Source organism: Rhynchophorus ferrugineus, unplaced genomic scaffold (genome assembly GCF_030347505.1).
Source record: "Rhynchophorus ferrugineus isolate W39M unplaced genomic scaffold, kcgeb_rfMv2 rfM1, whole genome shotgun sequence".
In the NCBI taxonomy this organism is placed as follows: Eukaryota; Metazoa; Arthropoda; class Insecta; order Coleoptera; family Curculionidae; genus Rhynchophorus; species Rhynchophorus ferrugineus.
The window spans coordinates 34,075,891-34,090,411 of record NW_027472580.1 but is presented as its reverse complement, the minus strand read 5'-3'; the positions used below and the strand labels follow the sequence as shown (position 1 = coordinate 34,090,411).

General features: G+C 33.5%; 3 protein-coding genes across 3 annotated transcripts; 2 read left to right on the top strand and 1 right to left on the bottom strand.

The window, feature by feature from the left end:
• The first annotated feature begins 5 nt into the window (after nucleotides 1-5).
• Nucleotides 6-5,198, top strand: LOC143206755 (uncharacterized). The gene is made up of 10 exons (XM_076419442.1): nucleotides 6-144; nucleotides 562-834; nucleotides 933-1,722; nucleotides 1,799-1,916; nucleotides 1,987-2,296; nucleotides 2,377-2,520; nucleotides 2,572-2,823; nucleotides 2,875-3,335; nucleotides 3,397-3,606; nucleotides 3,669-5,198. The coding sequence occupies exons 2-10, from the start codon at nucleotides 645-647 to the stop codon at nucleotides 4,197-4,199; spliced, it is 3,006 nt and encodes a 1,001-aa protein (XP_076275557.1). The 5' UTR covers nucleotides 6-144; nucleotides 562-644; the 3' UTR covers nucleotides 4,200-5,198.
• Nucleotides 5,199-6,684: 1,486 nt separating this feature from the next.
• Nucleotides 6,685-10,966, bottom strand: Tti1 (Telo2 interacting protein 1). Its single transcript, XM_076419440.1, has 14 exons — nucleotides 10,374-10,966; nucleotides 10,185-10,324; nucleotides 9,947-10,124; nucleotides 9,713-9,890; nucleotides 9,357-9,661; nucleotides 9,086-9,306; nucleotides 8,822-9,004; nucleotides 8,548-8,763; nucleotides 8,256-8,489; nucleotides 7,962-8,200; nucleotides 7,617-7,908; nucleotides 7,245-7,554; nucleotides 6,966-7,194; nucleotides 6,685-6,910 (listed from the first exon to the last, which is right to left on the bottom strand). Exons 1-14 carry the CDS (start codon nucleotides 10,571-10,573, stop codon nucleotides 6,752-6,754), a joined length of 3,084 nt encoding a protein of 1,027 aa, XP_076275555.1. The 5' UTR covers nucleotides 10,574-10,966; the 3' UTR covers nucleotides 6,685-6,751.
• A 514-nt stretch (nucleotides 10,967-11,480) lies between these two features.
• LOC143206754 (uncharacterized) lies at nucleotides 11,481-13,791 on the top strand. The gene has a single exon (XM_076419441.1). It carries the CDS (start codon nucleotides 11,651-11,653, stop codon nucleotides 13,355-13,357), a length of 1,707 nt encoding a protein of 568 aa, XP_076275556.1. The 5' UTR covers nucleotides 11,481-11,650; the 3' UTR covers nucleotides 13,358-13,791.
• Nucleotides 13,792-14,521: the final 730 nt, after the last annotated feature.

Here is a 14,521-nt window from a genome sequence, read left to right as displayed (position 1 = left end):
TCCCTGGTAGTAGTACTTTTAGCTGTTATTCGTGTATATAACAGCTGAAAAAATAATTTTATATAAATAATTTTAGAATCAAATTTTTCTTATCTAATGTTGAATTTTAATTTAAACTAAACATCCCCAAATTTAAAAATATTTGTAAGTGTCTACATAAATTTTTAGTTGATAGAATAGTCTGTTAGGAGTGTCCCCAAAATAAAAGTGATAAAAGTATTGTTTGTTGGTATTTTAGAGTAATTTATTTTATCTAAGAAATTGTTTCTTTACATATACAAGCAATATACAATATTGCTTCAAAAATATTTATAATATAACGTATATTCCTTTTATAATTTCCCATTGATTTTGCCAACAGATCAATACTTCTGTTAACTTGGGTGTACATATGAACCAACTTCCATTTTATCATGAATGAATTGAAAATTACTATATTTTAAGTAAATTTTATAAAACATGGTATAATTAAAACTAACACTGTACTTCAAATATATTTATATATAAAGATAGATTTAAGTTAATGTAAATAGTTAAGTAATTAGACTGTTTTATTTATAGTTAAATCATAATGTAGGAACAGAAAAAACATATTTAGAGGCAGTCATAATATAGCATAAAAAGTGTTATAAAATCAATTCACAATGTCAACTTTAGAGACATCAGACACAATGTGTCCAGTTTGTACTTTATATTTGCGACCTGGTATTACACTTAAACAGCATTTGGCTAGCCATCCCAAGCAGAAAGTTATCGATGCATTGGTAAAGTTGTCTTTGCATGAAGAGCCTGTGAAGTCTCAAATCACCCAACAAACTGATGATGTACCAGAAGGTTAGTTTAATTATATAAATTGAGAATAATTATAAATTTAACGGTTATTGTTAACATTAAGATATCAAATAATATAAAACTATAATTTTACATTTTAGGTGATTCAGCTATTTCTCAGAACCCTAATCAACCATCCACATCTATGCCTCCATATTTTAATCAAATTCCAGTGGGAAATTCTTCCAGTGTAGGCCCAACAACACTACCTGGCAACCATTTTTTTATGTATCAACAAAGCATGAGTACTTCTTCACCTCACCAACCAAATGTATCTGCAATGACATTCAATCCATTTGCTCAACAATATCTGGTACCTGCTGTCTATAACGCCCAGATGATGCCTTATTTCTATCAGCAACAACAACTTATTATGTCTAGCAATGGCATTCCACCTCATATCAAGGCATTACCCTTTGAGAGTTCTACTTCTGGGTCCCAAGTATTAAATAGACCATTGGAGGTTGTGAAGGAAAAACATGCAGAAAATACAACCTGTGAAAAATTAACTGAATCAGATCAAGATGGTTTGAACAGCCAAGGTGAAAGCAGATCAAGTGAAGATGATGATGAAGTTGAGGAAACAGAGCAACCAATTGTTTCATTAACGATTAATGATCCTCAAGAACCTGAAGCAAGTACATCTTATAAAGAAGAGGAGGATCAGGAAGGGGTTATAAATTTATTAGAGGAAGATGAAAATTCTTCAGATCGTTCATATCAACCTCCAATGTACCAGGAACATAATGAGGAGTATCAAGCCCAACATGAAATAGATCATGAAGAATGTGTGGGAACGCCATTATCTCACAGTTCAAATGCAGACTGGGCAATGAGTTCAGACTTAAATAAGGCATGCCAGACACAAACAAATAATTCTCTGTCTCCAAGGTAAGTTTGTTAATGTTTAATTGAATATTTTGTAAACACGATTTTTTTCAAATTATACATTTCAATTAAAATTTAGATCATCCCTTCAAAATGAAGAACATCCACAAACTGCTCCAGAGTATTTCTTCATTGATCAAAGAAGCAATGTGTCAGTTGTTCTAAATACAGAAAATGTTGCATCTAATTTTGATCAGGTTAATAATATTACAAATATATAATGCCTATGAAAATTAATGTATATTTATATATATTCTTGAAATTTAGGCAGAAGCAGTATATAACTCATCTACAATTCTCAATAATAGTGAAGGAGTAGATTTTATGAATGTAGAAGATATTGAAGGTATGCAGGTTATCTTAGGGGATTTTACAAATGCTACTATCATTCCTCAAGAGAGTTTTGATCCTATTCGCCAGAATAATAGTCCTCCAATAGTTATGGCAGTTAGTGGTGAAAATAGTGATGGCTTTTTACATATTGTTCAGCAGAAAAATCAGGAAATGGAGGAATCCTGTTTAGATAATGTCAATATACGCTCAGATGAAAAGATGCCTCCAAGAGGAGAATTATCTGGTGAGAAAATAAATTTAAAGGATTTAAATATTTAGTAATTATTATTGAAAAATGTAAAATTCAATGAAAACATACTCTAGGTCAAGAAAGTATGGGCAGCGCAAGTGATTTGACCTGGAATCAAATTCAACATTATCAAGACCAAGATCCTATGTGTTACGAACAAAATTCATGGGACAGCACATCAGAAAATCCCTTAGTTACAGATGATTTTGACACAAAAGGTAGTAATAAGTATGTTTGTGGTGTAAAAGGTAAATTTGGATTTTTCATAGAAATTCAGACAAGTACCCCAGGGATCTTAAAACAAGAGGACGTGAAGGAAAATGTAATGTCTAGTGCGCCTAAGCAAAAGAGACCTAAACTTGTTTCTTTGGATGTTGGTAGAAGTAAGCCTAGGAAACTGCTAATCAAACCTAAACGGCCAAAGAAGGAATCTCAAACGACCAGCTTTAATAATGTTTTTTCTAATAAATTGAAAACGGAAAATTCAGAAGGAGAAAACTTTGAAAATTTCTCTTCTACAGGTAAATTATACTACAATTTTGGAAAAATAAAAATATAGATGAAATTTGCAGGGCAGTCAGTGAAACAATTGGATGAAATCAAGGAGGAGAAAGTATCAGTAGACATGTGCAAGGAATGTGACAAGATATTTAAGACAAAGAAAGAACTAAGGATGCACAATCTTGAGTTTCATAAGATAACTCGAAATAAAAGCAACAAATGTCAGATTTGTAATGAAGTCTTTGATGCAGAACATAAATTTACGGAGCATTTGAAAATTCATCCGCTGGAGTGTCATATTTGTGGCAAACTGTTCTTTAGGCGCCAAGGTCTGAAATTACACATTGCTCGACACGAGGGGATAAAACCACACAAATGCGATTTGTGCGACAAAGCATTTTTGGTTAAGCAGAAGTTGGAAGAGCATCGGAATTGTCATACTGGAAACGCACCCATTAAGTGTTCTTTATGCCCAGAAACTTTCAAAAGACATTCCAACTTAGTCCAGCATCGGAATCGGCATCATTTCTTCGTTAGTATTATCACGTTTTTTTAATAGTACTAGCGACGTATTTAATTTATTTTATTTTCAGGTAAAGAAGAAAGTTAAGGACTATGTGTGTTTTTGTGGAGAAGTATTTCATTCAAAGAAAAAGTTCGCCTGGCACAGTGAAAAACACGACACGAAGCCTAAATCTTGTACTCAGTGTAGTGAAAAATTCGTACACATGGCAGGACTGACTAGACATATGAGACGTGCTCACAACGCTGAGTACCTTCCCGATGGTAGAGATCCAAACACCGTAAGTTAACAACGTTGGAGATAAGTTTGAAATAATTTTTAATATCCTTTTTGATCTTAAAGCTTAATCGAGTGTGTCCAATTTGCAAAGGTGTGTACCTGAAAAGCTCTATGGAGGCTCATCTACAAACGCATGGCAACAACAAACCCTATGCATGTTCGATGTGCAGCAAGAAGTTCACTACCAAGTGGAACTTAAAACTACACAAATGGACTCACGCGCCCCGTACTCAAAAGCCTTTTAAATGTAGTCAGTGTAAAGGAGCCTTCATCAGGGAGAACGATTATATAGCTCACATGAATTCCCATAAGAGCGTACGACCGTACACGTGCAACTATTGCGGCGCGCAGTTTATTCGCAAATATAATTGTCAGCGACACGTCAAGGAACATGAAAATCAAAAAGCTTACGTGTGCAACGTTTGCGAGAAATCATTTCATAGGTCTTATTATCTCAAAGATCACATGAGGGTGCATACCGGCCATAGGCCATACGCTTGTCACATCTGCGGAAAGACATCAACTACCAAATCTAATCATAATAAACACATTCAGATTCATCATGCCAGAGAGCCAGTCAGCACGGAAAATTAGACAAAAAAGCATATTGGTCATCATTTCCAAAGTGATCAAGGTTTCCTTGACAAGACATACCATGTGTTAATTTTAAAAAATTGTATATGTAAAAAATCATGTACAAATTGTTTTTGGTTTTTGGGAAGTATTTCTGTTTTAAACATTTTAGAATCCTTAGTGCTAGCTAATTTTTAGTATTTTCGTTTTTAATTAAAATCACGTTTTATTTTATATTTTTACATAGATCTCAGAGGAACTATAATGTTGTAGGATTTTAATTTATACTCTAGAAATTTTAAATTTTCTTATTATAGGATACATGTTTAGTTTATTTATTAGAATACGCGTTTTAGCATAATTTTAAAGTATCATCCATCATGCATTTTGAAATGTTCTTTTTTCAAAATGAAAAACGGTATCATTGCCCCATTGATATACATGTTTTTAGTAATTGCTGCATTCAGTGAAAGGAGCCGATGAAAGTACAAACCATTTCGATGAATCACTTCATGTATATTAATGGGGCATATTCAAATTAAGATTGATGATGAAAATAACTGATTGAGTTCAGTTTTTCTCTTGTAGCATACATTTTAGCATTTGACAACCTACAACTTTGTCGCACTGTGATATACTCTAATGCTTCACTCCCCAAACCACCGTTTCAATCTTCACAACGAGGATGAAGAGGTATTTGTTCCATTTGAACATTAACAGACAAAAAGTTGTAGGTAAATGTAAAATACCTGTACATAATAGGGCGATTACAATTTAACTAATTTTGTTTTTCATGCAAAATATACTTTTTACAAAGACTGTACTTCAAGTTTATTTCATATAACTAGAATAGATAGATGCAATGATTTATTATCAATTGGAGTGAAACTCTGTTGTTATATTTTGATAAAAGTGTAACTAAAAAAATGAAAAGAATTACATTTATATACATACTAATGTTACTATATATGTGTGCAATGTTTTTGTATTATATTAAAAATTACAATAAGTATTATTTTACTCATTTGAATTATTTTAAATTCCATACCTTTAATATCCTTTCCTCAATATAACAGGTCGTTATAAACAGTAAGTCTAACCGTTTGATAGATTAGCCAAAACTAGCTCCGAATCTTGCAGTTTTGTGTGATAAAAAATATTTGGGCCCTAATTTGTATCACTAGGGTTTACCTAGAATTAAGCTATCCACTAACGTGGTCTCGGAACCACGTTAATCTGCTTTAAGTATACCAACTGACGGGTAATTTTTATAGAGATAATATAAGAACACGCCTAGTTATGATGACACTTTGTTGTGTTACCTATGAATAATCATAAACATACATTAGTATCTCTACCATAAAGGCATTCAAACCTGTAACTGTCTTAGCAATAGGAAGGGGTTGACTTAACCGTTGCTACTAACAACACTCGAAAAAAGATTGATTTGAACATTTCATTATTTCCAAATAAATTATTTAATTTTCTATGATAATAAAATAAATACGAGCACCATCAACCCATTATTATTCAAGTGATTTTAGATAGGCCGGTGAACCTCCGACGAGTTTTAACATTTCATTGTTTTATTGGGGTACCGAAGATTAATATTTAATACGACCATGAAGCCAAATATAAAAAAATGTGACTAGAATTATATTTGGATTGAAACTAAAAGGATAACATTGATATATTGTAGGGTTACATGCCGGAAATATATATATTGCGTACTAAAGTAGACAAAAAATAGAATCACTGGAGAATAGTGATAACTATAAAAAAAAATAGTAGCATACAGGATCATATAAAATCGAACTAATTTAGGTAAAACTTAGTTTATTTACATTTTCATTTGGTAGGAATTTTATACAGTTGGGTAATAGACGGTTCAGCTAGTTACAAAGTTATATAACCTTATGTGGTAATCTTGTTGATTTGGTGGTGTCTGTTGTTTATACTTCATCAGTGTTGGCGAAAAGATGAAACAAAGGATGGTGGTAATCGATGGTTTCATCAGTGTGACTCTATGTGCCATAGAGCGGATAGACATTTTGAACAAACGACTTGATAAATACATGAGAGGCGATGTTAATTAACCATAATCATTTGGCTTCTTTCCAACATAATCTAAGTTATCGTTCAAATAAATCCGGGTTATTAAAGAAAGTTCACTAGGTTCCATACCACCATACAAAGGACATTTGAAAGATGTTATATCATTAATATCTCACGCATAGTTCATTATATTCTTATTCAGTTTTTACCCGACCTTACTGAAAAATGTATATATATATATATATATATATATATATATATATATATATATATATATATATAGTTTTATTTCATTTTTCAAATGACGTTAAATTTTTTTACTTCAAATAGGTTCATAGGGCATTTAATGCAGAACTCAACACTGAAATCTGTAATAACTTTTATCAATGTTGATTATGGAATGGATTTTTATGCATAAAATCAATTTTTATTACAAAAAAAATACAAACTATAACAAAAAACTTACTATAATATAAATTTAAAATAAATAACAAAGGTACCTATGGAAACAAATTATTTCAAGGCTTATCATTTCCTTTTATTTCCTCAATTAATTTGATTTTTTTTATGTTTACTTCATTTTCCTTAGTAATAACATCAGTCCAATTATCAATTTTCTTTCGGACAAATTCGTCATCGTAATCAGCTATAGTTTGAATAAATTCCACAGCAGCCATCTATATATGAAAAATATTGTGTCACAATGAAACATTCTTCGTTACGGAAACTTACTTGTAGTTCTTTCGGTTGCTTTACGGAAAGATACAAAAAAACGATATCCATAAAATCGCCGATATGCTTATTGTCGACATCTAATAAAGCCAAAACGGGTCCGGCGCTTTTCAAAACAATTAACTGCAATTTATAGTTTTGACTGTATCTGTAAGCTGTTCTCCTATCCTTCAAAAAACTCTCTGGTGCCAATTTCTTTAATGTGTTCATGATACTAGGCAAAGCTTCCCTGAAAATCAACTTCTTAAAAAGAAAAGTCAAACAGAATCTATTACTTACTTGACAGTTCTCATCCTAATGAAATCTTTGGATAATTTTGCCAGTACTGACAATAAATTCATGCTAAGTCTCATGATCAATGGATCAGAATCTTCTTTGAATCTCTGCACTAATGGCGACCATATTTGGTGTACTATAGGTAAGAGTTCATCTTCCCACTCATTCAATATTTCGACACCATTTGCAAGAATATCTAAGGCGTGTAACTTAATCGCACGGTTTTTATGTGGTAGAAAATGCAGTACTCTTTTTAAAATGAGCGTTGTAAGTTTTATATGGACCGGGGGTTCGGGTTTTTTGTACTCAGGTTCTAAAACAAAGAAATTAACATTGTAATAAAGGTTTTTAACACCTTTCATTGATTATATCAACCTGTAGGATATTCATTATTTTCTTCTTTTTCTTCAAGTTTCTTTTTTTCCATATCTTCTTTATATAGTTCCTCGGCAGTTTTACCTTCCATAATATCATCAGAAAAATTTTCTATTGCATCAATATTGCTAACTTTGAAGTGCTCATACTCCAATTCTTTTTGCTTTTTGGACTTAATGGGTACATCTGCTGTACCAATATTGAACCAGCGGCGTAGGCTTATAATAAATAACTTAAATACGCTGAGATAACTTTCGATGCTCTGATCTTGAGACCACTGAAATGCAAGTACCTGCAATACAAAATATTAGAAACAAAAAAAAAAAGAATTTATCTGTGACCTACCTCTTCCACAACATTACTTATTAATAATAGAATATCTTTAGAACAATAGCGAAAAACTACTGATAGTACACCTAGGACATCACTTTTATCTTCATATTTTACTAACCTTCTTCTTACTTGGTGAGAAAAATAATCAAAATTCTCATTTATCAATTCAGTAATGGTTTTATAGCCACAAGCATAAATTATGTTATGAAGGGAGAGTAAGCCCGCTGTGCTAATTAAAATATTTCCATGGCCTAAATAAAGAAAACATTAAAATTCAGAAAATATTACATTTAACAAAAATAATACCAGCTTTTTCCAAAACACTATATAAACACTTCAGTAAATAGGGTTTAAAGGCCTCCTTAGATATCAAACTAGTTTTTCCTATGCCTTCTGTCAGCAAACAAATCTTAACAACATTATTTTTTATTTCCTCTGGTGTTAGTTTATTACTGTTTAAGAGAATTTGTAAATTAAGTTCTTCATCAGTGTACATATCTAGAATCGTTTTAAGGAATACCCTAGAGGGATGATCTAAACCTGAATAAAAATGTTATCTATATATTTAGGCCAAAGATTGTGTATTAGGTAATTTTACCCAGAATAAAAGCATTCAGCAAATATATAGCTTCTTTTTGCATATCTGTATTATAAAGAATTGTGTTATATAAAGAGTCAAAAATAATTTGAAAATTGTCATAGCTATTTGAAACTAAGTTTTTACACAGAACTTCCAATTTTACTTTTACCCGTTCATCTTTAAAATTGTGAAATTTTATCCAAGGCGTTCTAAGGTCAGGTTCACCATTTAACTCTAAAGTTAAAATAATATAACATTTGGTCAATATGTATATATATTGAGTTGTATTTACCTTTTAAAGTATATACTTCTAATAACTGAACATTGGTGGTATCTAATTGTGATATATGGAGTAAACTCTGCATTAGTTTATCCAAAATTTCAGGCGATTGAAGAACATCCTGCATCTTGAATGAATAAAATAAATTGGCATAGGATGCCAATAGACTTAAGACAGATATTTTTTCAGTATCATCTATAAAAATTCTATTTGTGATTGAATGTAGTGTTGCCTGATTGTACTATTATGTGATTTGTAAACAAATGTATTACTTACCAACACCATTAAATTTACGAGGTAAACTATTAATAGCATTATAAAATCCTTCTTTGATATATTCAAAAATATCTTGAAAATGTAATTTATTTTCTTCTTTTTCAGACCACTCAGTAATATGTGAGATTAACTTTCTACTTTGATTTGAAATTGATGGATTTTCATCATCAGAAAGAAGAATCAAAAACTCCATTAGAGTTGCGATAGATAGAGGCATTGTACTAAAATAAGTAAATTCGTTATCAATACAACGATTTCATAACTTTCTTACCTATAACAATTTAAAGTAATATCCCTAGCCATGCTTATAAGCATCTCCCTCACCTGAGGGTTTTCATGAAAGATTAAAATTGAAAACCTTTTAAAACATATGTTTAAATTTATATCAGTCTTAGAATACCATTGAGAAGACTTTACAGTCAAACTTAAATAATCATTCATTTCCTTTTCATTTTCCCACATCTTTTTCTTTAGTGAACTTGTTTGAAATTCATTTTTTGAGAAGATTTCTTTCTGACCTTTGTTGTAATCTTGCATGACTAGTACTATTATTCTACTATAGGCATTTATTATGTCCTAAATCATCTTCGAATTAGTAATTAACAGTGATATAATAAAAAAGATTACCATTGTCAAAGAATATCCTAGGTGAATTTTATCCATTATCAACTTGCTGAAACAATTTGATATTCCTGGTATGTAAAACATAAATATATCTGATATTTTTGACTTTAAAACAGGATCATCTAAGTAATCATTACTTGATATATTTCCCAAAAGTAAAATATTCTTTATTGCTTCATGTCTAAAATAAATGCATATATAGAGAATGTAATATTAATAATAATTGCACATACATACTTTATTGCTTTTGAGGTCTTCTGCTTTAATAGTTCACAACACACAAAAACTAATTTGGAAAATTGTTGTACAGATTCTTTATTATAAAGTTGTAGGATAATATCTTCAGATACACACTGAATTAAGGAAGACATTGTTTCGAGAAGACATAAAGTATATTCCTCTGTTAGTGTAAGTACTGAAAATATAGAATAAGTTTATATAAAATGTAAAATTTATAAAAATTTATATAACATACCTTGACGTTTTGAAAAATCATATAATTGAACAATTACAGCACTGTAAAAGTTAAAGAACAACTTAGTTGATTTTATCTGAAATTTTTTAAGAAATGCTTGCATTGTTTCAGTTATTAATATTTTGTGATTTGCTGAAAAACTATAAAAAATGTATTAAAAAAACAATTAGGAATGAATAAATATATTACCTTTTATCATTGTTAATGATACATTTTGTATATAAACAAAAGCAAGCTAGTATGGGTTCATAAAAACATATATCATTTTTGGGTATATTTGCTATCCACCGAGTAAGTTCATTCAATTTTGTACTATCAGCTGGATCATTTTTAATTTCTTGAAACAATTCATAGAACTGATGTTGATGAACATATGAATTATAATCCATATTTTAAATTTAGCGCCCTATAACAATATCACTAAGGGCCTTAAATGAGGGTTATGTTTGTATACACACAAAAAATTAATCATTTATATATAGTTTCTTATAGGTGATGCATACAATGCATTAAAAGTTGGTAAGTAGGAATTTGAATTGTTTTAGACTGCACTATAGTTTTGTATATTATAAATAAAATAGTAATACTATAGAATAAATAATAATAGAGTACTATAGAATGAAAAAAGAAGTTCACACAAACACTATTCACCGAAAATTTGATTAATTTGAATATAGACTAATAATAAATTCAAACTATCACGACAGTAGAATTAATTATTACTTATAAACAAACATTGAAACAACAGTATGCACTGACAATTGTTTCCATATCAAAAAAAATTGTCAACACATGTTTATTAAGTTGTCTATACAACAGAAAAGATTCTAATTTCATTCTAATTTATGAAAATGCAAAATATAATCATCATTTGAGCATTTTAAAATTATGATATTAGAGTGGATTTATTATATCTGATTTTATGTTTCTATTATTATATGTTGTTATGAAAATAAAAACTTTGGTGCTAATTTAGTTGCCTAAGTATTAACAAGATTATATCATTTAACATATACTATATTAGTTTCCCATAATAATATCAAATGTTTATAGAAATCATATAGGTTTAAAGCAAAATTGTGTTAAATTTCCGAAATTATATTTCAGTTGGTAGAGATAAGGCTATTTGTAGGAAATCGTTATCAGAAATTAGTATTCGATAAGTGGACCCGGTACCTATTGACGTTGGGACTCGATTTACCTTTGTCCCCCTTGACGAACTAATTCCGAGACGCTTCAGGCTCTTATCACTTGTTATTTATAAATAAGAGCAATCCAAGGCACCTCAATAAACAATTGAAGGCGGAATGTGGTGGGGGGCATGTAGCGACTGTTTTCAAGCGGTCATAGTACAAGCCGTCCGTCTATAAGATCGTTGAACGGCTGATAATTCGTTTACTCCGTTTCGATTCACGGCAGTGTCCAAGTGGTGAACGTGAAGCGGTGACTAGTGTCCCGTGATCGAAATGCCGACCTGTTCGTCCGAAAGTCTGGCAAGGGTTTCGTGGCCCAGCAACGAGAGCATTCACGCAGGTAGTACTTCCAGTGGATCGGGATTCCAGAGCCCCAACTCGCCAGCCTGCTACTCGCCTGGCTCCACCTCGCCCGACAGCACCTTGAGGAAGAGAAGGATTCGTAGGACCTCTTCTTTGGGAAGCGTGATCAGAGAGCCTTTTGTGATTCGATCGGATGCCCGCGACCACCAGAGCCAGGGTCCCGTACAACAAAATGCACCGCAGGAAGAGGAGACGTTTTCAATACTGTCGGCCATCATCGGATGGTATCCTTGTTTCTTACTGAGGATGGCAAAGGCCATTATCATAGCTGTTCTGCCTAAGACGTGGAAACAGTTGGTGCTCGCATTGCCGATGTTGTGGATCTCCATGTGGATATGGGTGTTCACTCAACTGATCCAGTTGCCGTTCACAATAGTGAAGATTGTTCTATCTATGCTTCTGGTACCAAACAAGCCTAAAAATCAAAAGAAACGCACGGTGCTGATAAGTGGCGGTAGCACGATTCAGGCTCTGCACCTGGCGAGGAATTTTTACTCTGCCGGCGCCAGGGTGGTAGTGTGCGAGATACAGGGCGTGTTCGCACTAGCCCGATTCTCAACAGCTGTGAGTAAATTCTATGCTGTCCCGAAACCAACCAGCGATCAGCTGCAGAATTATGTTCGAGCTTTGTGCGAGATCGTTGACAAGGAAGAGGTGGTGTATTACATCCCGGTCTGCGCCACCACTTCCGCCTACTACGACGCGGTCGCCAAGCCCCACATGGAACTGTTAGGTTGCTCCTGTTTCTGCCCGGGCATTAAGGAGGTCTGGGTACTGGACGACATCCTCGAAGTTTTGAAGCGATGCGAGAAGAATCAGATTAGCATTCCGAATTACTACGTCGTCACGTCCAAGGAGGACGTCTACAGACTGTACGACACCGGTACCATTCGAATGGGGAATTACGTTATGTCCACCGCGGGCCCGGTGGGTCTTCGGGAGCACGCCAAAGTTATACTACCGTTATCCAGAAATGACCTGAAGCTACCCAACGATATCAACCCGCAACGACCTTGGGTGGTGGTCCAAGACCTGGAAGGGGATCACTATCTGACCTGTACCACCATAAAAGAGTCGCAAGTGATCGCGAACGTCACCTGCAAGCAGGACAAAGACAACGGCGGGCTGATACCGATCGAGCATCACGAGATCAATCAGTGGCTGACAAATTTCTTCAGCAAGCTCCAGCTGTTACGCCCAGTCAGCGGCCACGTGAGTTTCCGATTCGTCGTTACCAAAGAGACGAACACCATCAAGCCGCTCATCAGCCGCGTGGGGGTGTCGCTGCCGTACATCTGTTACACCAACATCCATCCGCGGCTAGTATGGCGACCTTGCAAACACTTCAACCGCCAATATTCCGGACCGTTGGTGAACGGTAATGGCACATACCGCATGCCCGATACGGTATGGCATACCATCAAGAATCCCTCTCTGGAGAAGGTCACCCGTCTTATCGGTACAGTGCTGGACAAAAGGGAAGCTCTGTTCACTATTTGGGATCCGTTACCGTACTGTGCATATTACCACATGCAGTTACCCTTCAAAAACATGCTGGGGTTTATGAAGAGTAGGGAGAACAAATTCCCCAGGCCGCTGATGAACAGGGTGCGCTGACTAACGTGATGGTCCAGGAGAGAGATAAAGACACAACAGTGACATGGACGGGCAGGGCGGGAGAGCCAGCGGCGTTGGACAGGATTTAATCACTTGTTTTGCTCAAATTGCACACAACAACCTCTTTTAATAATCTAAGTAGCGATAGGCATTGTTGTAAATACTCCGCATCACTTTTTATATATACATATTTTTTTATTTTTATATACAATTTATATTGTTGTAATAGAATTAGTTGGTAGTTAATCCGTCCTGGATAAATGCAATTATACGTTGTTCTAAGTTAAGCAAGACAAAACATCTCATTATTGGGCGATTAGCGCAACTGTACAGATAGCAAGGAAAAAAGCGTCGAAACGATGTACCTATATTTAGTACGTCGAGAAGTATCATTGTATCAATGGCTAGTGAATAAATAAATGACCAAAGATAAAGCGGTGTTTCAATTGTTTTTGTTTTTGCTTTTGCTCAACCAGCGGTCAGGCGGTTATCGGCTGTCGCTTCTTTTTCGGCTTTATCGCATACGAAAATAAGCAACAACGATTGGGAAAATGCATTGCCACGTCTTGTTTTTGTCCAGTTTTCATTGTTACCGACTTTTCCTGCCGCTGCCGTTAGATATTCAATTAAATTCAATCTATTAATTTTTTCTTAATAATATAATTAAGATTGTTAATAAAATAGTATTTTTTCTCCGTAAAAACGTTACCGCAAAATAAGACTAATGATTCGATGATTTAATTAATTAAACTATGGAATGTTTACCATTAAAAATTATAAGATATAACACTATTTATCATCACTATAACATGAATGTTTCAATTGACCTGTTATGGCCAATTGAAAAGTCCCCGGCTTACCATAGTAAAACACATTTTTTTGCTAGAATTTGTTTTTTTTTTATTCAACATAATTCCCTTCAAGGGTGACACATTGATTATAGCGACACTCCAACTTTTCGATACCATTTTTGTAGTACGATTTGTCCTTTGCTTCAAAATAGGCCTCATTTTCGGGGATCACCTCTTCATTCGACGACTATTTCTTCCCAGCGACCATTCTTTAGTGATCGAACAGGAACAGAGAATAGTCACCGGGAGCCAGATCTGGAGAATACGGTGGATGATGAAGCAATTCCAAGCCCAATTCATGGATTTTTGCACG